This window comes from Lemur catta, chromosome 9 (genome assembly GCF_020740605.2).
Source record: "Lemur catta isolate mLemCat1 chromosome 9, mLemCat1.pri, whole genome shotgun sequence".
In the NCBI taxonomy this organism is placed as follows: domain Eukaryota; kingdom Metazoa; phylum Chordata; class Mammalia; order Primates; family Lemuridae; genus Lemur; species Lemur catta.
The window spans coordinates 18689084-18714715 of record NC_059136.1 but is presented as its reverse complement, the minus strand read 5'-3'; the positions used below and the strand labels follow the sequence as shown (position 1 = coordinate 18714715).

At 46.6% G+C, this 25632-nt stretch overlaps 1 protein-coding gene across 1 annotated transcript in view; it reads right to left on the bottom strand.

Moving 5' to 3' along the window:
* CHRNA7 (cholinergic receptor nicotinic alpha 7 subunit) overlaps positions 1–25632 on the bottom strand; it is a 108907-nt gene that overhangs the window by 42775 nt on the left and 40500 nt on the right. Inside the window, exons 3-4 of the mRNA XM_045561853.1 lie at positions 19703–19747; positions 10056–10165 (exon numbers count right to left, since the gene is read on the bottom strand). Coding sequence (XP_045417809.1) covers positions 10056–10165; positions 19703–19747 — 155 coding nt within the window. The remainder of the gene's footprint in view (positions 1–10055; positions 10166–19702; positions 19748–25632) is intronic.

Here is a 25632-nt window from a genome sequence, read left to right as displayed (position 1 = left end):
ATGTATTGCTCAATAAATGATGCTAGAATTATTGTCTATAGCTTAAAGAAAAATAAAGTCAGATCTTTATCTCCCAGCATACACAAAAATTTCAGAAGAAAAAAACCCACAAAATGAAAACGAAACTATTTAGTTTACCAAAAATTATTAGAAGAAACTATAATAGAATGAATTTGTAATCTTCTGATCTAGAACCCCAAAGCCATAAAAGGATCCACAAAGATGCAGTTACCTAAGAATGCAGAATTTATTTTAATAAAAGACCAAAAATAATGTGAAAAGGTAACTGGGGTAATTTCTAATGGGTAATCCTTCATGGCAGATTTGTATAGGCAGCGAAGGAGAAAGGACAGTGACAATGTCTAGATGACTTTCTCGGGCTATGACCCATCCCCTACACCCCTGCCCCAAACAACCAGAATACACTTATTTTTTATCTATTGGTTCTATTAAGATTGACCTATACATCCAGAGAGCATGAGTTCTGTCCTCCAGCCACTCCCTACAGGAAGAGGGTAACAGCCCCAACTAGCTCATTCACTCACTGCAATTTCTGCTTTCCGTGTGCTATTTGCCACACTAACATTGAAGGATAGAACATGGTCACTCTCAGGGAGCTCACTGGTCAGTGGGGAAGTGGGGAGGACCACCGAGAGAGTGTTGAATTCACATTTGCTGTATCGTGTGCTGTTTACAAACAAAAAATCCTCCAGGTACACTGCAGCCCAGAGTAAGTAGCTGTGGCCAGGAGTCAGGGGCAGATTCCCAGAGGAGATCTGCTGGGCTGATCTGCATTCCTTAGACTTTGGTTCATCCCCAACCCTATTAGTCCTATTGTGTAACCTCTCCCTTAAATTACAAGCATATGCTTTCAGGGTCCTGCCACATTTGGTCCCTTCCAAGATGATCTATCTCCCACCATCCCCTTGAAGAGCCCTGTGTCATGGCCTGACTCACATGTCTTCCTATGAAGTGCTCCATTTTGCTGGCCCTCATGCCTTAGTCTACCTGTTTTCTTGATGTAGCCTGCTTGCCCTAAGGTGAGGGGACCACAGACCAGGACTGTCCCAGACAAATTAAGATGCATACCCAGCCACCGTGAACAGCTGCCCATGCCCTCCCACTGGATGAGGCTCTCTTGCTTCCATATCTTTCTCAGTCGTTGCATCCCTGACACCTGTCATATTCTTCTCTTCAAGATGTACTCTGGGCGCTTGACTCCCCCTCATGCAGAAGCTGTCAAGTTTTGGGAAAAGCATAAGGGTTTTGGAGTCAAGGTCGGGAACTGCTGTAAAAAAAACCTTTTAATCTCAGAAACTATTTCCTCAATTGTGAAATGGGGAGAGGAATTCCAGATTACATTGCTGAAGGACACAAAATCAAATCAGATGAGACTACTCAGGGTAAAGTGGTTTGTTACTGATTATACATGCCTCAAGGACAGGGAATGCCTGTCCTCTTAGAAGTGCAGTATCTTACACAGAGTAGGTGCTCAGAAAATACCCCAAAGCTGAACTGACAGCATCAGCCGACCATCCCCGTGGCCGTGGCCCATAAGTAAAGCCTCAGTGTCTGCAGGTTTTGACACGCGCCACTGGGCACATTCAGCTTGGGCCCCCACCCTGCACAGCTGAGGTCCTATGGTGTGGGGAAGGACGAGTGACAGAGGACTTCCTGTGGGCTCCTCCCTGCCGAGAGCTGATGAGCACAACCCCGGTGGGCAGTGGAAATGCGCAGGGGACACCCACAGCAGGCTCAGGGAAGAGGTAGAGGGTGGCTGACCTTGGCCCTCACCTGGCTACTTGTCCCCCCCTTCCCTCAGGCAGCTCATGATGATGACTGACTTCCCATCGGATTCCTGTCTCACATATTTATTACGCAGACCCTTAAAATCTTGTTGGCTCTGCGTTCGGTGTCACAAAGATCAATAAGCTCATCTCCACAAGCCGTGCTCTTGGGCACAATCGGTTTCAGGGCCCTCGGGGTGCCGGGGGTGGAGAGCTGCTCCGTGGACTGGCCCGGCGCCGCCTGCAAGAAGACAGTCTCGCCCTGCCACGTCCAACACAGAGCTGTCCCCAGAAAACTCTGCTCACCACAGCACCTGGTCCTCTGTTTGAAATTCTGCTCAAAATCTTGCACAGCGGTTGGATTTTGGCATTCCATGCTGCGCTGTGGGAGTGCTCTGTGCTCGCCCGCACGGGCTGGCAAGGGATTTGGTCAGAGAAAAGGTAGACATCAGATGCTGAGGGAAACCAGTCAAGAAGCGGCTGTATGAAAACCCCACAACAGTGTCGAAAGACACAAACTCACTTTTTTTTCAAAAGTGAAAGAAAAGCCTAAGGCAGGCAGAGAGCCCAGAGAAGTCTGAAAGTGGAACCAGTTCAGACGGAGGGAGAAAAGAGTTATTCCTCTTTTTACTTGTAGAAAAACATAACACAAGAGCATGAGCTCTTTCCAGACATGGCCAGAGGCAGTTAAGTAATGAGTCAAAGGTTGGATGGAGTCAGGCAGACCCCTCTGCGTGACCTCAGACAAGTGGCTGAACCTCTCTGAGCACAAGTTTTCTGCCCTGAGGAATGTGGACGCTCACATCAACTTTGAGAAGGAATAATGCTCAGTATCATGGCTACCAGTCCTGGGCTTGGGCGAGAGCCCAGCAAAGGGGACTTGGCTCCAATGTGCTGAAGTACCAAGAGCTGCAGGCAAGTGACCTCAGCCCAGCGCATGGAACCATCAGACCCTTTGCAGAAAGCACGGAATGAGGCAAGCAATGCTAAGGACCAGCTAGGGACAGACAGTGCACTCTGGTGCAGATAACTGGGCTCCACGTTAGTCTGAGGCAAGTAGTTGGGCTCCTGGCAGCTAACGGATGACACACACACACTTGCCCTCCCTCCATTTGACTGAGAAGCTTCAGGAAATAACAGAAGCAAAATATGCCCCCTGCCACGTACCAGGAGACATGCACCAGCAGAGAAGAACAGAGAATAATATCTGGACAAAATCTCCTGATAGGAATCAACTGCTAGCAAGTCAGAAGGAGAATATGATTAAGTACTTTCACAATTACTCAAAACAAAAAAGAAACAAAACAAAAACTCTACCAAAAGGATCAGAGCCTCTGCCATCCCATTCACAGGCAAAGCTGAAACCTCCAGGAATTGGTCCACACCCCCCAATCCTGGCCCTGACCCTCTGTCTGACCAGAGCCTCCCCCTCCCACCAATTCTCTGCAGCCACATGGGCCCTGGCCATTCCTAGGATAGATCGGGATGACAGGTTCCTGGCTCAGGATGATCGAGAAAAGATATATTTTTAAAAAGATAAAGTCATGACCCTTGCACACATAAAATGAGCATGCATCAAAGACTGTATTTATTCATTAATTAATAAGGGAGCCAGGAAAGTGTTCAAACCAATTCTGCAGCCATCCACAAAGCAGACAAACACACAGTGACCAGGACCAACGATCTGAAGCTGCCAGCAGAGGAATCAGGGCCCCGGGCAAAACCCATTTGCTTTCCATGAACTGGAATCCTCTGCTTTGCTATCAGCTTTCTAGAAGTTAGAGCTGAAAAATAGTTTGAAGACCACAACAGAAAGAGTCCACTCGAGCATCAGACGACCAGGAAGGCGCATCACTATACTGTACATTCCACAGGACACCTAGTTGTCTTTTGCTTCTTCCTCTCTTGCAATTCAAAGTTGTTCACAAGCATTCCTGACAAGCCCTCTGCACTGGCTGTTCTTTCTGTCAGGGATACTTGCCTCCCTGATGTCAGATGACTTGCTCCTTTGTGGCCATCTAGCCATTCTGTAGTCTCACCCTGACCTCTGGCCGCAGCTCCACTATCCCCGACTGCTTCACCTTCTGGAAGCACCTGTGCTCTGGCCCATGCCCTCCCCTCCTCTCCTCCACCTCTCCTTCCTCAGGGGGCAGGGTCTGGGTCTGGTTGCAGCACTGCTGTATCCTCCATCCCTAGAACAGTGTGTGATTATATAACGGGGGCCTTCACTAAACATTGGTTGAGTAAATAAACAAATTAAAAACAAACAGCATCAGCAGCTGGGATAAGACAGGGGTGGGTGAGATGAACAATTCGGAGGATGGTTTTAGAGATGCAAACAGAGGTTGGCTGGTTCCACTCACTTCCTGAAAACAGGCTGCTGCTCCCCTCTTCCCACCACACATGGTTTAGAAACAACCTCCCTCCAGATCAAGTGTGAATATTTGATAATACAGATGCTGTAATGCACATCCTCAAACCTCTTTCTCTAAGGTCCGCAGCAGCAAAGCTACCTTTGCTCACCTGGAACTCTACCATCTTAGTTTGTTTTCTGTTGCTTATAGTAGAATACCTGAAACTGGGCAATTTATAAAGAAAAGGAATTTATTTTCTACAGTTATGGAGGCTGAGAAGTCTAAGGTCCAAGTTCTGCATCTGGTGGAGGCCTTGCTGGTGGGGACTCTCTGCAGAGCCCCAAGAAGGTGCAGGACATATCATGGTGAGGGGGCTGAGCATGTTAACTCAGGTCTCTCTTCTTTGTAATATTCTAAGAATATTACAAAGTCACCAGTCCCACTCTCGTGATAACCTACTGATCCTTTAACTCATTAATTTGTTAATCCATGGATGGATTAAGGCATTCATGAGAGCAGAGCCCTCATGACCCAGTCACCTCTTAAAGTCCCCTCCTCTCAACACTGACACATTGGGATTAAGTTTCAACATGAGTTTTGGAGGAGACAAATATTCAAACCACAGCCACTACTGACAACCTTTCAGCGATCCCCCTCCCTACCCCCTGCTGCCCCTAGCCCAGCCATGACTGCATTATGGGCCTTTGGGCACCAGCAGGCCAACCTTAGGCCCCAGGATACCACAATTTCAGGAGCCATTAACCATGACAACACTGAATCACAGAGAGTCACTCCCTAAGATTCCATTCCACGTGTGGACCAGCATGATATCATAATAAACTTGCTGCAGCCCACGCAGAGCAGGGGCCAGACGCAGGCCCGGGCTCTTTAGTCCAGCAGCCTGCGCTACCTGCCTGCCTCCTCTGTTCTGGCCAAGAACACCCTCACCCCACCTCGAGTCCTAGGACACTGTCACTTCCACTCACATTGCTATGCTCCCCATCAGAAGCCAAGATTGGACCTACAATCACGCCAAGTGAAAACAACTGGAACTTGAATGTTCAGCTCCTCTGTGCTAGAGCAGACCACACCAACAATCATCCTCCCCATGCCCAAGGCCCTGCCAGTTTCCTGAGAACAGCACCGAAGTGTCCTTTACACAGTCTCCCAGACGGCCCCAGTAGGGGTGGCCTCTGGGTGCCCACAGAACTGCTTTGCTTTTTAATGCACACTATATTGGCTTCCCTCTGAAATCCTTGTCCTAGGCTGACTTCTAGGGGAACCAAAGACACTTGGCAAGGGAACAAATTCCATTTCACTGGAGACTCATTGATTAGCATAATTGTGAGCCCTTCTAGGCTGGGTCACACTGCACCCAAGTGTTTCCTGCATTCATCACCCACCCCCAGGCTCCGCCACCAGCCACAGTGTCAAGTCCTGTGTAAAAGAAAGACACAAGCCTGCAGATGTGCAAATGTAGCTCTGCAAGGTCTACGGAAAGAAATGGCTGATGCCTCATGCTGTTCCAAACATTCAGAGCCAACAAAAACATCTTTAAATATCTTCATCAAAGAAAAAATTTCCATTATTGCCACAGAATTTTCTCACCGAGGAACTCAAAAACAGAGAAGCCCGGAGAGGCCAGGCATCGCCTGCCTCTGCATGGTGCAGGAACATCTGAGAAGTTGCTGGGATTCAGACTTTCCTTCTGCAAGTCGACTGCTGATCCCAGCAAGGCCTTTAATTCCATCCAAAGAGGAAAATCGTGACAAGCCATCCATAATTGCTACTCACTTTGGGCAAGATTGTGTTCAGAAAAATCCTTGAGCTGCAGGCTTAAAGTAAAGCAGAACAAAGCAATGAAAAAATGACTGGAATCAGCACCAGGAAGAGACGCTTTTATAATATCAGCACCCATCCTCTCCTCAGAGCGACCCAGCCAGCTGGCTGGCAGTGCTACGACTGGTTCCGCATCCATCAAGGAAATAAGGCAGAAATGATGCCAAGGTGGCTGTTTTGCAGTGACCCAAACCCTTCAAAGCATAGAAAATGCACTATATCTCAAAAACCATTAGTGACTCCAATACCAAACTGGAATAGAGCAAGAAATAAGACAGACACGTTTCTGAGGCTTCACCTGAGCTGAATCAATGCTCCTTCAAAAACTGTCGCTCATGCAAAATGATGGCATTGAGCCTCCTCCTTTAGGAGGAGCCCCTCTACCCCATTCACACATTAATGAACCAGCAGATGAGTCTACTGAGCAGAACGTGTTATTTTGAGTGCCTGGAAGCTGGCAGAAAGTATTAAGCTGAACATCTCTCAAAATCCCCAATAACAGACATCAGTAAGTTTGGATTTTGCTAAAGTCAAGCCTATTTTTGCTACTTCCTGCGTCAATTTTTGGACTCAGTCACAGTTTAATGTTTTCTAGGTTGTCCATATGATTTCTTTCCTTTCTCTTCTTTCTTCTCTGGCTGTTCTTAGCAGCCTGTACCATACTGACCCAGCCTCTTTGCAACCTCTCCTAATAATCTCCGCATCTTCCCTTCTTCTCTCCACCTCACCTTTTCACAGCTATGTACTAAGTGCTTTGCTAGGTGCCCCAAGAGGCAGAAAACCCCAAGTGCTACAGAAGACTGGAACCCCTTTCTGTGTGACTGAGAAAGGTATTCTAGACCTGGTGGGGCATCAGGGAGGTTTCCCTGGAAGACTGGGGGTTGAATGGAGCCAAGGTCACAAGGGTGACAGGAGGGGGTCATTCCTCTCCCAGAAAGGTGCTCGTTTATACAATCTCCATAGGAAGGGCTGGAGAGCAGCAGGGACAGTGGACAGCTCTGAACATACCTGGGGGCCCTACATTGAGTCCAGACAGCAAAGGGGAACAGCGGACAGAGGTAGGGGATGAGAAGATCACATGTGTTTGAAAACTCCGTCTTCTTGCCTACTCATCCTCCCTCACTACCCCTTGCAGAGTGCACTTAGCTGAGTGTGCCTTTGTGATGCATGCCCATTCTGGTATTTCTGTGCACCCCCATCTTTCATCTGACCAGCACAGTTTCACCACTGTCCTTCCTTCCCCTGTGACCCTTAGTCACCCCAGAGCGCACCTTGGCTCACCTCCCTTCCTGTGTGCCCAAGTGAGGTGGGGCTGATTTCCCCTCCCTTGACTACAGGTGGGGCCCCTTCCCACTGTGACCACCTGAATGTGGTGAAGGGAAGTTCTGGGACCCCCACACTCAGTCCTTAAGAGACTTGGCAGCCCCTACTTCCCTCCTCTCAGAGCACTCCCAGGCCCAAGCTGGAGACTTTGTAGAAAATGTGCGAGGAGGAAAACTGAGGTTGCAGAGTCCACAGCCGAAGCTGAGTGGCTGAGCTCCAGCCCCGCCGTGGAGTGGTGGAGTGCGCCCCTCAGCATGCCAGGCGGTGAGCCCCAGCCCACTGTTGTCTGACAATGTCATGTGAACTACACAATCAGCTGCGTGGGCCCCGTCAGCCCACAGCATTGTGAGGATTAATATCAGTTGCTTTCTTTAAGCCACTAAGTTTGGGGTAGTTTGTTCTACAGCAATAGTAAGTAACATCATATCTATTATTGGCTTAATATTCTCTATAACCTGTTTATTCCACATTGTGTTCATGTGGACATGCAAGCTCCATGTTTAGCAATTACTTCAGAAAGGAAGTCCTACATCCTACAGTTTCTCAGACCAACTAAAGCAGAAAACCAGGCCGCCTCTACAGCCCCACAATGGAGTGCGGTGGACGCGGTTTACAGGCACACCGAGGAGTGGGATGAGGAAGTAGGTTCTGGGCCATCAGCTGGGTCAGGCATGGGGGTGGGGGTGGCAGTAGTCCTGAGGGCCTGGTCCCTGGTGACATTTGTCAGGCAGAGACTGCTCTATTTTTGCTCCTTGAAATTCAGTTACAACCCGGTAACTCTTCATGAGCCAGAGCACTGGAATCATCAATTTTTTTATGTTTTGGAGATAAAAATCCTGCATGTAAGCCATATAAACTCTCTCTTATAGTCTTGTTAGCAAGATTCCACCATATTATAAAATTTATTCTTGATTTTAGATTAAAAAAACTAAATTGGGAACTATGAGAAACATGAGTTTTTCCTTCTAAATGGTTAACTTGCCATCTTACTCTAAGCAGAAACCCTCATCACCCTGCCTGTAAATACACAACCGCCATCACTGGATGTGTCTCCTTTGCCAAGTGCCAGACTGAGCATGCCACGTACATCTGCAGAGTTATCCTTCCAGACTCTGTGCAGTTGGCATTTGCTCCATTTTGCAAAGGAGACATCTGAGACTGAAAGATTACAGAGACTGGAAATACCATGGCTAAGGTTTACACACCCAGACTTCTCCAATCCTAACCCTTTGCCCCTGAGCAGCCAACTGCAATGCCACTGTTATGGACTGAACTGTGTCCTCCTCAGACTCATACATTGAAGTCCTAACACCCAGTACCTTGAAATGTAACTCTATTTGGAGAGAGGGCCTTTAAAAGGGTGATTAAAGTAAAATGAGGTCATTAGGAGAGCCATCAGCCAATCTGACTGGCGTCCTAGGAAGATTAGGGCACAGACAAGCACAGAGGGAAGTTCATGTGAAGGCAGCCATGCACCAGCCAAGGAGAGAGGGTCAGAAGGAATCGGCCCTGCCAACACCTTGATCTAAGACTTCTGGCCTCCAGACGTGTGACAGAATAAATTTCTGCTGTTTAAGGCACCCAGTTGGTACTTCATTACAGCAGCCCTAGCAAACTAATACAGTCCCCTAGAAAACAGGACCCAAAGTCCTGGCCTGGAGATACAGGTGCTTCACCCACTCAACAGGGGACCACTTACTCCTATTTTAAACATTTTCAAAGCTCAATGAATTTAAGAAGCAGAAAAGTGGCAGCAAATCAGAAGAGGATATTCTCCTAGAGACAGGCCCAATAATTCAAGTGAAATGTGACCACCAGTGGCAAAGACAAAGTATTAAAAGTTGGCCTAAGATATAGAATCACCCAGCCTTGTGGAAGTAGCCACGTAGGATAAACATGTCAGCTCATCTGGAGTTCAAGTGTTGGATGGTCTCACCATTCCCTGCATCAGGAAAGCCTGGGCTTCCTTCTCCCTCCAGCTAGGACCAGAGGCAGCAGTCCTCATCAGGAAATAACTTTCTTTCTTATTATGCTTCTTCTCAGATTTGAGACCCTATTAGGAAGAAATGTTCTGGGTTCTCTTACATGATTACGTGGTTTAACAAAGAATTTTACTGCTTCTAGAAATTTATGCTGCCTAGATACCTGCCTTTGGGGTATCTTGTCTACAAGTCAGGCTGCCTTGGTTTACCAATGAATCCATTTCCTGACCTTGGGAAAAGGGCTATCAGAACACAGGTGTACATCCTGCAGTGCAAGCTTCTGCATGCAGCTACAGATGACAGTCCTCATGCACTCAGCCACCTTTGCTGCAGAACTCTCCAACGTACAATGGGGAATGTATCAAATGAGGATGTGGGTCCAAGCTGTGGACTTCAGCTATACATCTCATGGGCCAGCACCTTCTGCTGTTGATCACAACTGCTGCCATTCAGGGAGCAAACGTACCGCCTTGTGCAAGAATGCTTCTTGTGCCAGTATGCACAGAAACAATGCTAGGCACCTAGGCATCAACAGCATACCATCCTATGGATATGGCCATCTTAGGCAGCATGCCTGTGTGCATGCCAAACCAGAGGACACTGGTAGAGGGGGACAGAACCTATTCTCAAAGACGTGTCCACTTAAAAAGTCATGTGGGGAGCAGTGGTCCCCAATTATAGATAACATATCTAGCATTTCTGCAAAATATTAAAATATGCTACATGTATACAAGCATAAAATCATTTTTTCTTTTGTCCAATGTGCTTACCTGTTATAGAGAAGAATGTCTGGTTTCCAAATCTGGCCATCTGGGAAACGAACAGTCGTCACGCCCGGATATTCTGACATATTCCATTGCAAATAGTGATCTGTCCAAGACTGACACACACAGACAATATTAGCAGCACTTTGCTTCCTTGACTACTAATATTTCTTGTAAGAGATTACTAGGTAAGTGCAAAGCCAGAAAGAGTTCCAGACATTTATTTACGTAACTGAATTGCTAGCTATAAAATATAAGGAAACTGGGAATTAAATAATCCCTTCCAAAATGACCATGAAGAGCATAAAAATCAAATTTAAGGTCCTGCTGTCACCGTGAACACATTCAGATGGTAGCAGTAAAGTTAATTCCAACCCTCTGCATGCCCCTGAGCCTTCTTCTCTTGCAGTAGATGGGTTACTTCTGGCCAAATGAATAACGGTTTTGCTTTCAAAGTTTCCACTGTGAGAACACTTTGAAAAAATAAATTCACTTATTTCGATTGGAATAATAACCAGGCTGTAGAAATGCAGAATATTTATTTCCATGAAACAATACTGTGCATCTACATGGAAACCTCTCAGAAACTTCTAAGGGATGTTTTCAGAATTGAATTCTCATTTTCTTACAGAGATAATGCTTCTGACACCACAACCAGACAATGCAAACACTGAGCCTTGGTGTGAAGCACTGAATCAGGACATAAGGACACAGCTGAGGACTCAGGAGGTATTCACACAAAATCATGGCCAGGCCTGGGGTCCTCCCTCCCAGAACCAGATGCTCAACATCCCTTCCTGGGCCCCACAAACTCTGCAGAGACGACTCGGGTGGGACCCTACCTGGAGTTGCCCTACAACCAGCACCACTCCAACAGCACCCCAGAGTTGATGGCTTTGGACTTAGGACCCCCTACAAGTATACCAGTGTCAGGTCCCCATCCTGCATCCAGCCCCTTTGGGACCACCCATGCTCTGGAGCTCAGACTTTCCAAGATTTAGAAAGGTATGTGATGCAACAACCCCAGCTAGGACCAAGGTGGTACCACATAATCAAATATTTCATTATTTCTGCAGGAAAATATGCATATATATACTAAGTGAGATAAATAAATGCCTCAATTTCATGTCAATTTCAATTTGATTTTAGAACAAATGAGTTTGACACAAAGTTACAAAAACAAAATCAAGTAAGGTAAAAAAATTAATTTTCAGAGCTGTTGCAATTCAAGAATTACAGATGAAGGGCTGTGGGCCTAGAGCTATGACACTGGCAACAAGAGTATGTCCCAGAGATCCGACCATTCTCTGGGGAGGGCAGGCAGCATCCAGAAAGGTAGTCCCAGCTCTGGAACTATCTGAAGTCAGAGGAGAGGGGCTATCCAGGTGAGTAACCTTATGTTACAGCCAAGGACCTTCAGGAATGAGTATGCGTTATAGAAACTGTGCAAAAGTATCATCTGGGGCATTTAGAATTGAGATCTGCCCTGCTGAGGTCACCAGTGAGATGGAGGTGGCTGGGGGAGGGCACCGGAGGGGAGCACAGAGGAAGGGTGGGTCTCATCCAAGTGGTTTTCCAGGAACTCCTGGGTACCAGCCAAGCCATGCTTGCTGAAACCTGCTCTGTCTTGGCACCATCAGCCCTGCACTCCCCTCGTTTCTTTCCCTTGTCCTGGGCTCAAAGCCCTTCCATACCAAACACCTTTGCTTTCTTTGCCAAGATCTTGCATCTCACTCTGGGACGCTTCTCTCAGTTGGTCACTGATTATCTCAGAACCAGTCACATTCACCATTATTATCATGCTGAGCAGGGCCACAAGGTTCCATGAGCTGCCCTGGAAGGTGGGCATGGTGGACATGCCCTTCTCCCCCATCTCCTGAAGTGTTGTCCGGAGAGGGAAGGGAGGCAGGGAATGGGAGTGCTTGACAGTCAAACCCAGATCTCTTCTAACACACCACCAGAGCTGCATGCGGCCTGCCCAGCACTCCACTAACCCAGCTACATGTCTCGTTCCCTGCCGGCGGGGCACGCAGCTTGCTCAGTGTGCCTTGTATGCCCACGTTCAGTGCAGTCACTATTCCTATGTACAAGAGGAGACTGAGGCTCAGAGAACTAGATCTTTTTAGTTCATCATTGGGTCAGGACTTAATTGCATTACTTGACTTCAAACAAAAAGATGTTTGGGCTCTACTAGAGCTGGCCTTACTCCAAAGCCAGCTGGCCCTCAGAGAAGAAAGTGGGATAGGGGGTAGATGGAGTTTGGGATTCAGAAAAACCTTTGTTTGCATCAAGGCTCTGGCAGAGACTTGCTGTGTGAGTTTAGGCAGGTTAATCACCCTCTCTGAGCTGCAGTTTCCTGGTGTGTACCCTACCTCATAGGATGAAGTCAAATAACGTGTACAGTAGCACGTAAAAGTCATGTGGCCTTGACAGGCAAGTGATAAATGATGGCTTTAAAAAAAAAGAATTCCCTCATTTTTCAAAATCCTAACAGTAATAACCCAGCTGCAGCCAAAAGCAGAAAAGAGGGGCACCAACATAGTGTTGGGAGCTGCAGCAGGGACCTCACGCTGCAAGCCCTGGAGCCTGGCCAGAGCTCACGAGCCCTGGGGCGTGCCAGTTCCCCACCCACAGGTTCCCATGAAGGGTTCCTAAGAATGGATGTGCAATAGGCCCATAAACAAGAAACATGTAGAAAGAGGCTGTCTGTCCTCTCAAAGCACTCCCTTCCTGGGTCCCTTAGGGGCAGGTCAGGGGGCACGATCTTTGCAGACAGCACCCAGCAGGACATGCTTCCCCTAGGCTGGGACCTGAAAAGCAGCATCAATGAACCTGGAAATGCCAGCGCTCCCAGATCCGCACATTTAGAGGAGTTTGTGCTTTTCCTCCTCTTCATATTCCTGCAGGATTCTTTCTCATTAAATCTTTGATGTGCACCATCTGGGGCATGGACACGCTTGAAGTGCTGACTCGGGTGGGGCAAGGGCAATATATGTAACCTAAATATTTGTACCCCTGTAATATGCTGAAATAAAAAAGAAAAGAAAATCTTCAAGAGAAGAGTGTGTGGGGTTGTCAGGGGACACCCAAGGGAGGAAGGGGCCATTGATCTAAAATGCACCACAGGAATCCCAATTCTCCCCTGACTCTGACACCGGGCCCCATTAGAGGACACTCGTTAGGAGTGTGTGGATGCACAAGGCAGGGGATACTGAGGGACAGGGATTGGGGAAGGAGGGGAGGGGAGGGGGATGGGAGGGAGGAAAAGGGAAAGCTTTGCTTTTAAAAAAATACCGTATGGTACAGTAAGAAATATATTTGGTTTTCCTGGCACTGAGCTCCTAAAACCCTTGGACTTCCCTGAGTGATATCAGTGTCTTCTGTTACTCACAAACAGCCCCTTGTGCTAATGAGGTGACTTAGGGCTGTGTCCCCTAGGTAGCTTCAGGGTGGGGACAAGGACTGGTCACCAGAAAGACCAAGCCAGGGATTAGAAATAGGCACTTTCAGCCCACGCTACTCCTATCTCAGAGGGGCGAGGGAGGCAGGGGATGGGGTTATACAAACTCTTGGTGAACACAGGAAGGTGCTGGGAGGGCAGCGCTCTGGGGAGGGGACATGGGCACTCCCTGCCCCTCTTACACCCGCATATTTTGCCCTGTGCAACTCTTCAATTTGGCTGTTCCTGAGTTGTATCTTTTACAATAAACCAGTAAACATAAGTGAAGTGTTTTCCTGAGTTCTATGAACCATCCTAGAAAATTATTAGACCTGGGGTGGGGGTGGGGGAGCACGGGAACCCCCGAATTTGTGGGCAGCTGAGTAAGTGTGGGCAGACTGGGCACCCCATTTGCAGCTGGTGTCTGAAACGTGGGTGGCCCCAGTGCTAACTCTAGGCAGACAGTGTTAGAATTGAATTGTTGAGCACTCAGTTGCTATTGAGAATTAGTTGTGTCAGAAAAGACATCATGTGTTAATATTTAATACCAGAAAATGCCACACATGCTTATTTTTTGAAAATTCTTCCTGTCAACTATTTTGAACTCAGAGGAGGAAAGCAGGCTTCCTTCCATCCTTTGCCCCTGAAACCCTGAAATGTCTCCCCGTGAGACATAATAATTGAAACAACACTCTTAACCTTGAGATGCTATGAGGCCCTATGCAAGCCACTGGCTGGCTTGTCTTGAGCAGAAAGTGTAGTATTTCTCTGTGTCAGGGATGAAGTGATAATGACAACAGCAATTAAAAAGGTAAACATTTTAGAAATAAATGTGATTTACAAGCTAAGATTCTATGATGTCAATGCTGTTAGTACCACAGTGAGAATTAGGAGGTTAAAAGCAGAGAATGACATAGAACGACACGGAAGGCTAGGAAATCTAAAGCTAGAAGAATGGTCAAGATTCCAAATAAGAGAAGACAGATTTTTTTAAAAAGCAAATGTAAGCCTCTGGATGGTGCAAATATTGCTTCAGAAACTGAAATGGCTTCTGTCATTTCTCGTCATAGTTTAAATCAGATTATGTCTGACAAGCCTCCAGAAATGACAAAACTAATCTGCAGAGAAAACACGCCAACTGCTTCCCCCTAGGAAGAGAAGAGGTAAATAGAGACGTTGGCAATGTTCTATTCCTTCAGGTTATCTGAATAATCTCAAAGTCCTACAAAACCAAGGGCAACTGGGAGAAAGAATAACAAAACCAACAATCTGTAGGTCAAAGAAAATTTATTTCTTTATTTTTACTTTTCTGCCTCTTCCATTTTAAATATATAGAAATTGACCTCAGAGTTTAAAGAATTATTCTTTCAATTTGGAGAAAGAATTATGTGGATTCAGATTTATAGAACAGGAATTAGCAACACGAGACTCTGGAGGAGAAAACCCCACTGCCGAGAGCCGTCCCCTGGGCTCTGCGTGTGCCTCCTGCCCGTGTCTCTGCTGTCCCTCAGAACCCTGGCCCTCGCGCCCTCAGTATCGAGCTGTACTTGTCGCGTGTCCATTACTCACTCGGGGTCAGGCCAGGCTGCTCAGCAGCCGGGGAACACAAGGACAGCAATCAATGGATGGTGGTAGAGAGATGGCCCCAGGGCGGCTTCCAAGGCTGCCCTTGGTGACACCTGAGTCCCCCACGTCCGTGCTGTGACCACATAGGAACACTGGAGTTCCAGACTGAACTGCTGGGCAGGGCAGGGGGCACAGCGGCACAGGTGCTGATTAGATAACTGTTGAGGTTTGTTTTAAACCCAAGATTCTTGTGATTCCTTAAAAATTCAGTTGGGAGACAGTGTTACAACTGCTACATGATCTACAGGTGCCACTTCCCAGATAAACGTTACCACACAGCTTTATAAGGGAATATGCTACAAGGGAATCAGCATGTTTTTCATATGGTAGGCACCTGAAAATATGTACTAATTAATGACGAAACACCTAGTGCTCCCAGAACGTCACAGGCAGAAGAGTCTGTGCATTTCCTCCTCTTCCATTTCTGCAAAGCAGAGATTTCTCCCTCCTGTGCCCTCCACTGTCTGACCACCATCCTGCCTCCTGCAACATCTCTGAGGAACTCCTTAGTCTTGCTATTTTAACCTTTCCTCCTCTTCTTTTTTAATGTGTTAATTACACAGCCTGATTGTAAATAGCTTAAAAGTAGAAGCTTAGTCTCATACATTTCTAGGTCTCCTCTCCTGGCCTACTTCAAGGCCTTCTACAAAGCACGTTGCTCCAAAAAATGAGTTGAATAAGTAAATCAGACAAAGAGTTTCCAAACAAGTGAGGCTGCAGATGCTTCTGCAAATGTAAGTCTTAATTAGAAATAAGTGGGGCTTGAAAGAGATTTAGAGGTCTCTGGTGACATCCTCCAAAGGAAGGATGTTTATTTAGGAGTATCTGAACTCAACACAGAAGTAATAATCCAGTTACATTTTTCCTGGGAACCAACATCTTTTTTTAAAAAAAAATTGCCAAATCATATGCATTGCAAAGACCAATGGCTTACTGAGGGCTAAGGCAGGCAGGCACCAGGGAGCAAAATCTGCCCATCACACGTGTTTCTCTCTGTAAGAAAAATGTCAACAGCAGCTGTGTTCCTTAGAGGGCAGGGAAGCATCTAGTTTTAAGTAAAAAGGGAAACATCTGCATCAGCCCAGGATTTCCCAGAGCTTTACCTTACCCAGTGCTACACTGTCCCATCGCTGTAGGAGCTGGCTTTGCTTTGCATCATCCTAGCTAAGCCCCTTCTAGGTTTAACTTGAGTTTTTGTTTCATTGGCCCATTCAACAAAAGTTATTCAGGGCTTCCCCAAGTGAGACAGTAGGCTAGGAGCTGGGGGCACAGCAGAGAGCAAACCCCGCCTGCCCCCGCAGCCCTGCCCTCCTCGTGCACACTTTCCAGTGGAGGAGAGAGACCCAGCCCATCAACAGACAGATGAGTAAATACAAAATAGATCAGGTGGGAAGTGCTTTGGGAGAAAAATATAGCAGGATAAAGGGAAAAGAAAAAGCTGGAGGCAGGAGGGGAGGGTTTGGGACAGTTAGCTCAGGGAAGCCTCACTGAGAAGAACAAAGGATCTTCTGGAACAGAGCCTGCATAAGAAGTGAGGGAACAAATCAAGTGGTTCTTGGGAAAAGAGCCTTCCAGGCAGGAGAGTGGCAAGTGCAAAGCCCCTGAGGTGGGCATGTGCTCGGGTGACACGTGCATCACGTAACAGCAAGAGGACAGTGAGCACAGCAAGGATGGTGAAGGAAAGCAGGCAGGCAGGGAACTGAAGGCCACTGCAAGGACCTCAGCTCCCGTGCTGCCCAGGGAGGCAGGAGGGATCTGAACCAAGGAAGCATGTGGCTGAACCTTCCTTTCATCTCACTAGGACCACCCTGGCTGCTATGTTGAGAACAGACCATCTGGGAGGCAAGGGCTGAGGCAGAAGACTGGCTAGGAGACTGTAATAAGGGAAGGGAGAGATGACACTGGTTTAGACCAGGATAGAGGCATTGGGGTGAAGCCCAGTGGTTAGATCCTGGATCTGTTCTGTAGCTCGAGCTGCCAGAATTTGCTGATGTATCAGATGTGAGGGGTGAAAGACAAGAGTTAAGAGTAACTCTGAGGTTTTTGGTCTGAGCACACGGATACATGATGTTACCATTTATCCAGATGAAAAAGACTATGGGAGGGGCTAGAATGCAAAGGACCCACAGACACTATTTGGATGCTAGAGGCCATGGGGACAAAAAAAGGGAGGCTCACAGCAGGTGCCAGGATACAGCCTGTCCACTGGAGGGGAGGAAGGGCTGGCCTTCTAGGGCAGCACAAAGTGTGCCTCTGAGGCAGAGAAGGGAAGCTGGCGAAGGTGGCACAGGTGATGGGGAGGCATGTGCTCACTGAAGCTCATGCTTCCAATCCTGCAGAGGAGACTCCCAAGGCTCCACCTCACCCATTACAGGAAGGTTCTGCAACCAAGCTCACACGTGGCTAAGTGTGCCCCTGGGACACTCGGCAGATGGCTTCAAGCAGATGCGTGTTCTATCTGTCAACTCCATAAGTATTCCCAGGAAAACTCAGCTGCTCAAGAATCACCCACCTGGGAATATCCTTTGCCCCTTTTACTCCTCCCATTCCACTTTACAAAGAAGGGCACTTTTGTCTTATCCTACCTTGACTCTTACCTTGGCATACTGACCCAAGAACCAAACAAAGGGTCCATTCAAATGATTAGCGTGTGAATCACCTTACAAATTGGGTGGCAAACACTTTCAAAGGTCAGCTGGGTTTTAATTCTTTAATTTTTTTGCTTTCAACAAAATTGAAGGAGAAGCTAATCAAGTTCTCAGCTGATACATCTGATGAAAACTGTATTATTTTTGCCATACGATCAGGAAGAAGTTCCAAGAATTGAATAATACTGCTTTAAAGTAATGCCTTTCATTACCAACTACCCATGCTACTATTAAAAAACATTTATAGAGCTGGCCACAGTGTCTCATGCCTGTAATCCCAGCACTCTGGGAGGACTAGGCAGGAGTATCGCTTGAGCTCATGAGTCCAAGACCAGCCTGAGCAAGAGTGAGACCTGGTCTCTACTAAAAATAGGAAAATTAGCTGGGCGTGGTGGTGGGTGCCTGTAGTCCCAGCTACTCAGGAGGCTGAGGCAAGAGGATCTCTTGAGCCCAGGAGTTTGAGGTTTCAGTGAGCTATGATGACGCCACTGCATTCTACCTAGGGCAACAAAGCAAGACTCTGTCTAAAAAAAAGTTTATAGAATTGATGGTGAAAACTGCATCATTCTTTCATGTCTAGTAATACAAAAGAGTTATCTGTGGATACATAAATTAATTTAAAACAAAGTCTTGGCCGGGCACAGTGGCTCATGCCTGTAATCCTAGCACTCTGGGAGGCCAAGGCGGGTGGATCGTTTGAGCTCAGGAGTTTGAGACCAGCCTGAGCAAGAGTGAGACCCTGTCTCTACTAAAAATAGAAAGAAATTAGCTGGACAATTAAAAATATATAGAAAAAATTCGCCGGGCATGGTGGCTCATGCCTGTAGTCCCAGCTACTCAGGAGGCTGAGGCAGAAGGATTACTTGAGCCCAGAAGTTTGAGGTTGCTGTGAGCTAGGCTAACGCCATGGCACTCTAGCCCGGGCCACAGAGTGAGACTCTATCTCAAAAAAAAAAAAACACAAAGTCTCACCTTTGACAAAGAAATGAATTTCCAATAAAAAATTTATGTTTAATAACTATTTATTAAAATTCATAATTTATGTCATATTTATGAATTATGTACCAATAATAATAGCAATCATAAATCAATCCAGAAGAAATTTTTAATACCTATGGTATAAAGGAAGAATTTTTATGCAAATATTTACATTAGAGAAAAGCCAAGACATTGTGATTAATAAAAGACCTTCAAACATAAAATTATATTACATTAGGGTAAGATTTGTATGGGAAGCGGAATAAAAATGCAGGTGCAAAGAGAAAAAGGGACTCTGTAAAATATCCCACATTTTAAAGAAGGGCTTGTTCATATGGTAGTTGAATGACAGGGACATCGATTTATTGATATTATGGTATTCAGAGTCCACTTAAAATAGACACTGACAGTTTGATTTTTTTTAATGTCAATATTTACAACTGGGTGAAAGTAACATCACTTGCAATTAATTAAGTTTAGGTTAGAATTCTAGATGTCAAGTTAAAAATCCACAAATGAAAAACACAGCATTAAGATTCTTACAGGCATCAGTAGAGCACAAAGTGTGAAGACCACTGGCTTAACAATGCTCCATGTGATTCAAACATGCAGCTCTGGAGGGCACAGAAAGCAGAGTTAGCCCCTGAACCCTGGGGACTGACTGGTATGGTGCAGGTTGTGGCTATGGTACATCTAAATGCAGCCCTGCATCTTCTTACTTGTCTTGCTCGAAGTGCTTTTGAAATGTCCCCAAATCACCCTCTCATACAACACAAGCATGCATTTACCCCTGCAGACTGCAGTGCAATACACCCAGCATTCATTTTTGGCAGGTGGGGAGTCAGGGTCACAGCCCTGGCTTTTCTCATGGGACCTCTGCTTTCCCTGCAAATCCAGGACAAGCAGCTTGGAAGCAAGAGCAGGTGGACCCATGGGCAAGGACTGCCACTGTCTTCACTTACCATCTGCAGCCAAATATTGGTGGTTAAAACTTGGTTCTTCTCATCCTTAAAAAAAGACGACAACAACAACAAAAAAAGAAAAACAGCAGTATAAATATGGTGTATAGGTTTACAAAAGAAAGAATGAGACAATTATTCATGTGGGGCTGTGACTGTTGGGATCTGATCACTGTTGTGTGTGGAAACTGGAAAGCACCAAGCACTTGCAATATATGCAGGCAGCATTTCCCCAGAGTTAAGCTTCTCTATATATTCTGAAGTAAGACACATTTATTATAGAACACTTACAAAAGATGGAAAAGTATAAAGAAAAAAGTTAAAACCCTGAAACACTGCCATCCAGAAATGATGCCCGCTAATGATTTAGCTATTTATCTTTGTATTTTTTATAATTTATATATGTTACAAAAGCATAAAACTGGGTGCAAATTCCAATTTTTCAAAGTCAGGTTTATTACCAAAATGTATATACTTTTAAACAAATACAAATACTTTGTGTTTCCCTTCCCCAGGAAAGGGGCGATGGCCCTGTGTCCAGCTGCCTGGCCCTGGGCTAATGGTGCTGTATGGGCCGCACTCCAGCCTTGTCCCTGCAGGTCTGAGCTGTCTTTTCTCCCATTCTGTCTACCAGTTAGCACTTCAGGCTCATGAAATACACTTGAAGGTAAATCCTATCCAGCTGAGTAAACTAAGGGTCCAAAAGATGAAGTGACTTTATGAAGGAGCCTTTCAAACTTGGATTTTTTGGACTCCAGAGGCCATTGTTCCACATTTCCAAACCACATATCTGGGTTCAGGATCCAGCAGGGCGCCACATCCATGTGCTAACCAAGGAGCTCAGGATAGCCTTATCAACTGTGGCTTTGTTTGTCGGACAAAGGACATCTAAAGCAGAGTCTACTCAAAATTGGCCTTTCCAAGCAGGACGCAACTAGCATTTCATCACAGCTGGCCACACCCAATGGGGCCTTGCAAAAACCAACATGCAGGGAGACAAATGAGCGAGACTTGTGCAATAGATATACTGAGAATATTGGCATTCCATATTTAATACTCAATTCCAACCTAAAGGACTCTGTAAAGCAGCAATCAACACCCTCTCCAGGGAAAATATGAATGCCCCCATGAAGAGTTGCCCAGAAGCTGGAACCTCGAGCTCCTGCAGTAAGAACTACTTGGCCTGGTTCACTGATGGGCAGTCTCCAAAAAAAGACCCAAAGGCAGGAAGAACGTGGCATCTGCCAGGGCGTGGTCAGTGTGCTGCCAAGCAAATGAGAAACGAATGCTGCCTCTTGTTAAAATAAAACCATGATGAACGTGCAAGTTGCTGGCAGGGACTTTGATGCATCAAGGCCCCAGCCCAGCTGCTCACACATTGGACACTGTTGGGGGTGAGATGGGCCAGGTGGGGCAAAGGCCACAGAGAGGATTGAGCTGCCTGGGGAGGGACATGGGACAAAGTCCCCAGGGGCGCCAGGCCAGGGGCTATATCCAGAAGAAGCTGCCAATTTGGTTACATAAAAGATATACCCCATTTTCCAAATAAAACATGCCAGGATCTTTTCAATGGAAAAAGTTGTAGAGCTAACGTTTCTCTGCACTCTATACTGAGCAAACGATCCCCAACAGAGCCATTCATTTAAATTGCAGGAGTACTCTCGTTCCAGTTCAAACTCCAACATTATTGGGAAGCACTGTTAAATGCTTCAGGACATGTATCTGTTGCCTCAACTTATTAAGGAGTTGTTGTTTTTAATGGACTTAAAATTAGCAAGGGTTCCATGCAGGTGCCTTTCATTCTTTTAATTGCATTTGTGTCTTCATCTTCTGAGAGAATGGCTTCTGTGCTTTGAGAGCTCATTCACTACCAATCTAATTAAAAGGCTTTCTTCTTTCCAACATTCTCACACAAACCTCATTAGAGGGACACTGAATTTCGGTGGTGTGTGGCAGCTTGGGAGCAAGCACAGCATTTGAAAGTGTAATCAACAAGCAGCAGCCAGCCACCACCTGAGAAGGCAGTGATGCCAGGCTGGGGAGACTCCAGAGGGATAGGAAAGTGCAGAACCAGTCAAGGCGCTGCCATCTGCACTCCCTGGATGGGTCTCCTGCCTCCCTGCCCCAACCCAGGGCACACACCAGCTGAGTCTCTCACTCACCCCTCTCAATCTGCAGTGACAAAGTCCCTCTCCTCCTTCCCTCCCCCAGCATGCAGCCTTCTATCCCTACACACTCTCTCTCTCTCTCTTTCTTCCTCCATTCATCTCCAGGAAGGGCTTCTGACCACCAGTATGATCGGATCACCCTTCTCCACCTGCACCAACTGCACTGCACAAAGCATCAAGTCCTTAGTGCAGTGCACAAGCCCTTATTCATTCAACAATTATTTATGAAGCACTTCCTGTTTCAGGTCTGACATGTACACCAGGAACTAAACATTGTTCCTGCACCAATGGAATGTGTGTGTGTTGGGGGGTAGGCTCACATGGTACAATAACAACACACCTGTGACTACAATGACAAGGGTCATGGAGAGAAGGAACACGACCCCTTCCGGAGGATGACGGGGAGACGGACTTCAAGCAGGGTGACAAGGGGCAGGGTCCTTTTCACACTTTCTGAACTTATAATACCACACAGTATATGGATCCCTCACACCCGCCACGTGCACCCCAGCCCCAAGCCTTTGTCCCTTGGCCCCCACCAGCCCTGCCTGCCAAGGCTCCATCCAGGCATTACTATCTCCCAACCCCCTAGCCTGTGACCACAGGTGAGGGGCAGCATGTTCAGGCCTCAGTTTCCCCACCTGCAAAATGGTTCCTGGCCAACCCCCAAACTCTACGCCTCCAAGGGATCTTGTGGGACCCTGGCAGGGATGGGCCTGCAGGGGCCACCTCCTCTCCTGCAAGACACTGGCCAGCTGACAAGCAAAGCCACCTCCCCTCACTGGGGATGCTCCAAAAGAAGGCCCAGAGCCTGTCTCTCCTCCTCCCCTTCTCCTTTCCCAGTCTCTCAGAAGTCCACCCCAATCCCCTCACTAAACCTCAGCTCTGTCCCCTGCTTCCCGATGGAGTCTTCTGCACTGAGGACCCCAGGTGAGATTCCAGCTCTGCGTTCAACTTCCTCACCTCAGGGTTTGCACGTCGAGATGTACACAGGAAGTGAACTCCGAGACCTGAGTTTGGAAAGTCTACAGAAGGGACTGTAGTTCCCACGTGTCCCTCTGGCCTCAGGCAGAGGGACACCAGGGTAAGCACACAGGGCTCCATTTCCCTTGCCCAGACACTACCTAGAGAAAAAAATCCAGTTCCTCACCCCAAGACCTAAACACCTTCTACTGATGCCAAGGCCACCAGCCTCTCAGGCAGCACCTGAGTTTGTTTAAAACCATGAATCAGCCGACAAGGCTGCCTTCGACAGTTACTTCTCTCCCAAGCCGGAGCCACACAGGTCAGACAGAGGGACTCCTTCAGGGGAGGGGCTGAAATTTCCAAACCCTGGCCCAAGGGTCTCTGAATAAATAACCAGGTGCACCCCCTGAAGAACAGCATCCCACAGGTACCCCAGGGTGGAGATTAGCAGGCAGCACAGACCCTGTGTCTTGGTCCATTGAGACTTTTATAACAAAATACCACAGAATGAGTGGCATGGCCGTCTTCTCACTATGTCCTCACATGGTGGAAGGGGCCAGGGAGGCCTCTGGGGGATCTTTTATAGAGATATTAATCCCATTCATGAGGGCTCCATGCTCATGACCTAATCTCCTCCTAACGCCATCACCTTGGGGATCAGGATTGCAACATATGAATGTTGGGGGACACAAATGTCCAGACCACAGGACCAATGGGTTTCACTAATTGTAGCTCCTCAGGCTGTCCCCCAGCAATCCCTGCTCTGCCCCCACTGGGCAGGAGGGCACCGAGGAGCAGAGTCCATTCAGGCAAAATACCCCTGGGGCTCCCACTGCAGCTCTCCAGTCAGCAGGCACTTACTTGGCTTCTGTGTGTTGCAATGTTCTCTCCTGTGAAGTGGGGATTTTAACAGCTGCCCTAACCACCTCCTAGAGCAGGTGGGACAAGGGGCAGCACCCTCCAATCTGCAAAATGTCACCCAGTGCCAGTGGCTGTCACCGAGCGGCTGCTGGCACACACAGCTCTCCCGCAAGACCTATGCTTCCTTCTGCCTCTGGGCCTACAGGGAAGATGAGGGATCCACAGCCCACCATGGAATCACAGGAGGTCAGTGTGGCCAAGCACTCAAAGTCAACTGGCCAAACTCTCATTTTTTTTTTTTTTTAAATCTGAGCACTTCAGTTAAGAGAATACTTTTATTTAAGTGAGCATGCTTTTTAAAACTAATCTCTCTGAATCATCACGCATGCAGTTTAGAGTACAACCGTTGTGATGATGCAGTGTGCTGTCTTGCATTTCTAAAGCAATTATTCTCTTGGAAGTTATCGGGCAGTGTCATTCAACGTTATTTTCAGAGCCCCCATCACTTTTTTTCTCTTTGCTTTTTTGTAGCTACTGTAGCTACTGAGAAAAACACACTATAATAGCTCTAACCATGTCTAAGGTCTTGTTTGCAGAGAAAAATCACTGGATAATATAAATTCATATTTGTGCAGCACTCTATAGTTTATAACAAGGATGATTTCTTTTGTCTAGTTTAATCTTTATACCAACCATATTTTTCTCTTAGTTTTACAGAATAATAAACTGAGGTTTTTCCTGAGTCAGCGAGATATGAGGTTTGACAAAAGACTTCCATCTAGAATAAGAAATAAACTCCTAAAAATAAATCAGAAGGCCAACAATCCAAAAGAAAAATGGACAAAAGATGAACAAGCACTTTACCAAGAGGCTATCAGGAAGTGGTATCTGAAAATAACACAGTTAACCCTGAAACAGAGTTTGTTCTTCTCAATGTCACACACATGCATGTTTTATAATATCATGACAATAACCTGGCAAAGTCGGTACTATTATTTTTCTCATTTAATAATGAGGATTATGGGAGAGCTCCAAAATTTAATTTTACATGTTCCTGTTCTGTTTGAATGCTTTTCTGTGAGCATATCTTACCTTAATAATCAAGGCAGAAAGGGGATGCATAAATATATCGATTGCAAAGCAAATCAACAAAGCTCCCAGACTCTAGGTCACACAGCTAAGTATAGAAGCCGAGACCCAACCCTTAATCTGTTTAGCTTGAGTTGTGAACCACATTGTCATCCTACCCACCCCCCACACCCTCCCCCCGTGTTGTAACAGTGACTCTTTGATTATGATCATGGAAAATAATTCCCTTTGGTATCTGTACAAGACAGAAGTTCTCAAAATACAGTAATGAGAACCCTTGGGTTTCTGAGATGCTTTCAGAGGATCAGGGAAGTCAAAAATTTTTTCATAATTGTTAGAAGTTTTTTTCCCCTCTCCCTCTCCCCTTCAGGAACATTCCATAGAGCTCTGCAGAGGCTGCTGGACATGGGAGATCAGCAGCAGACCGAAAGCAGAGGCAGATCAGAGGGTCCAGCTGTCTCTATTCAGCCACTGAGGAGACGTGCAGGAATATGAAACAATGCCACCCCTCTCTCTACCTCTGTTTTGTTTGGGAAAATAAAGTTATTTTTCCTAAAATATTATTTACGTTAACATGTAATGAGTTTATTATAATTTTCTATGAATTAATGAACTTACCATTTAAAATGTTTCTTAGCCTTTATCTCCAGTGTTGTCAATGTTGACAGATAAAACTCAGCAAATAACATTTTGGGAATCCCCAATAACCTTTAAGAGAGTAAATAAGTCCTGGAGCCTACAAGCCTCAGAGCTGCTGGTGCAGGGCCTTACGTTCCTAACACATCCTGTCTTTGAACCTGAGAGCCTGGCCCTCAGGTGCAGAGCTCGGCTCCATCTCTGCTCTCATTT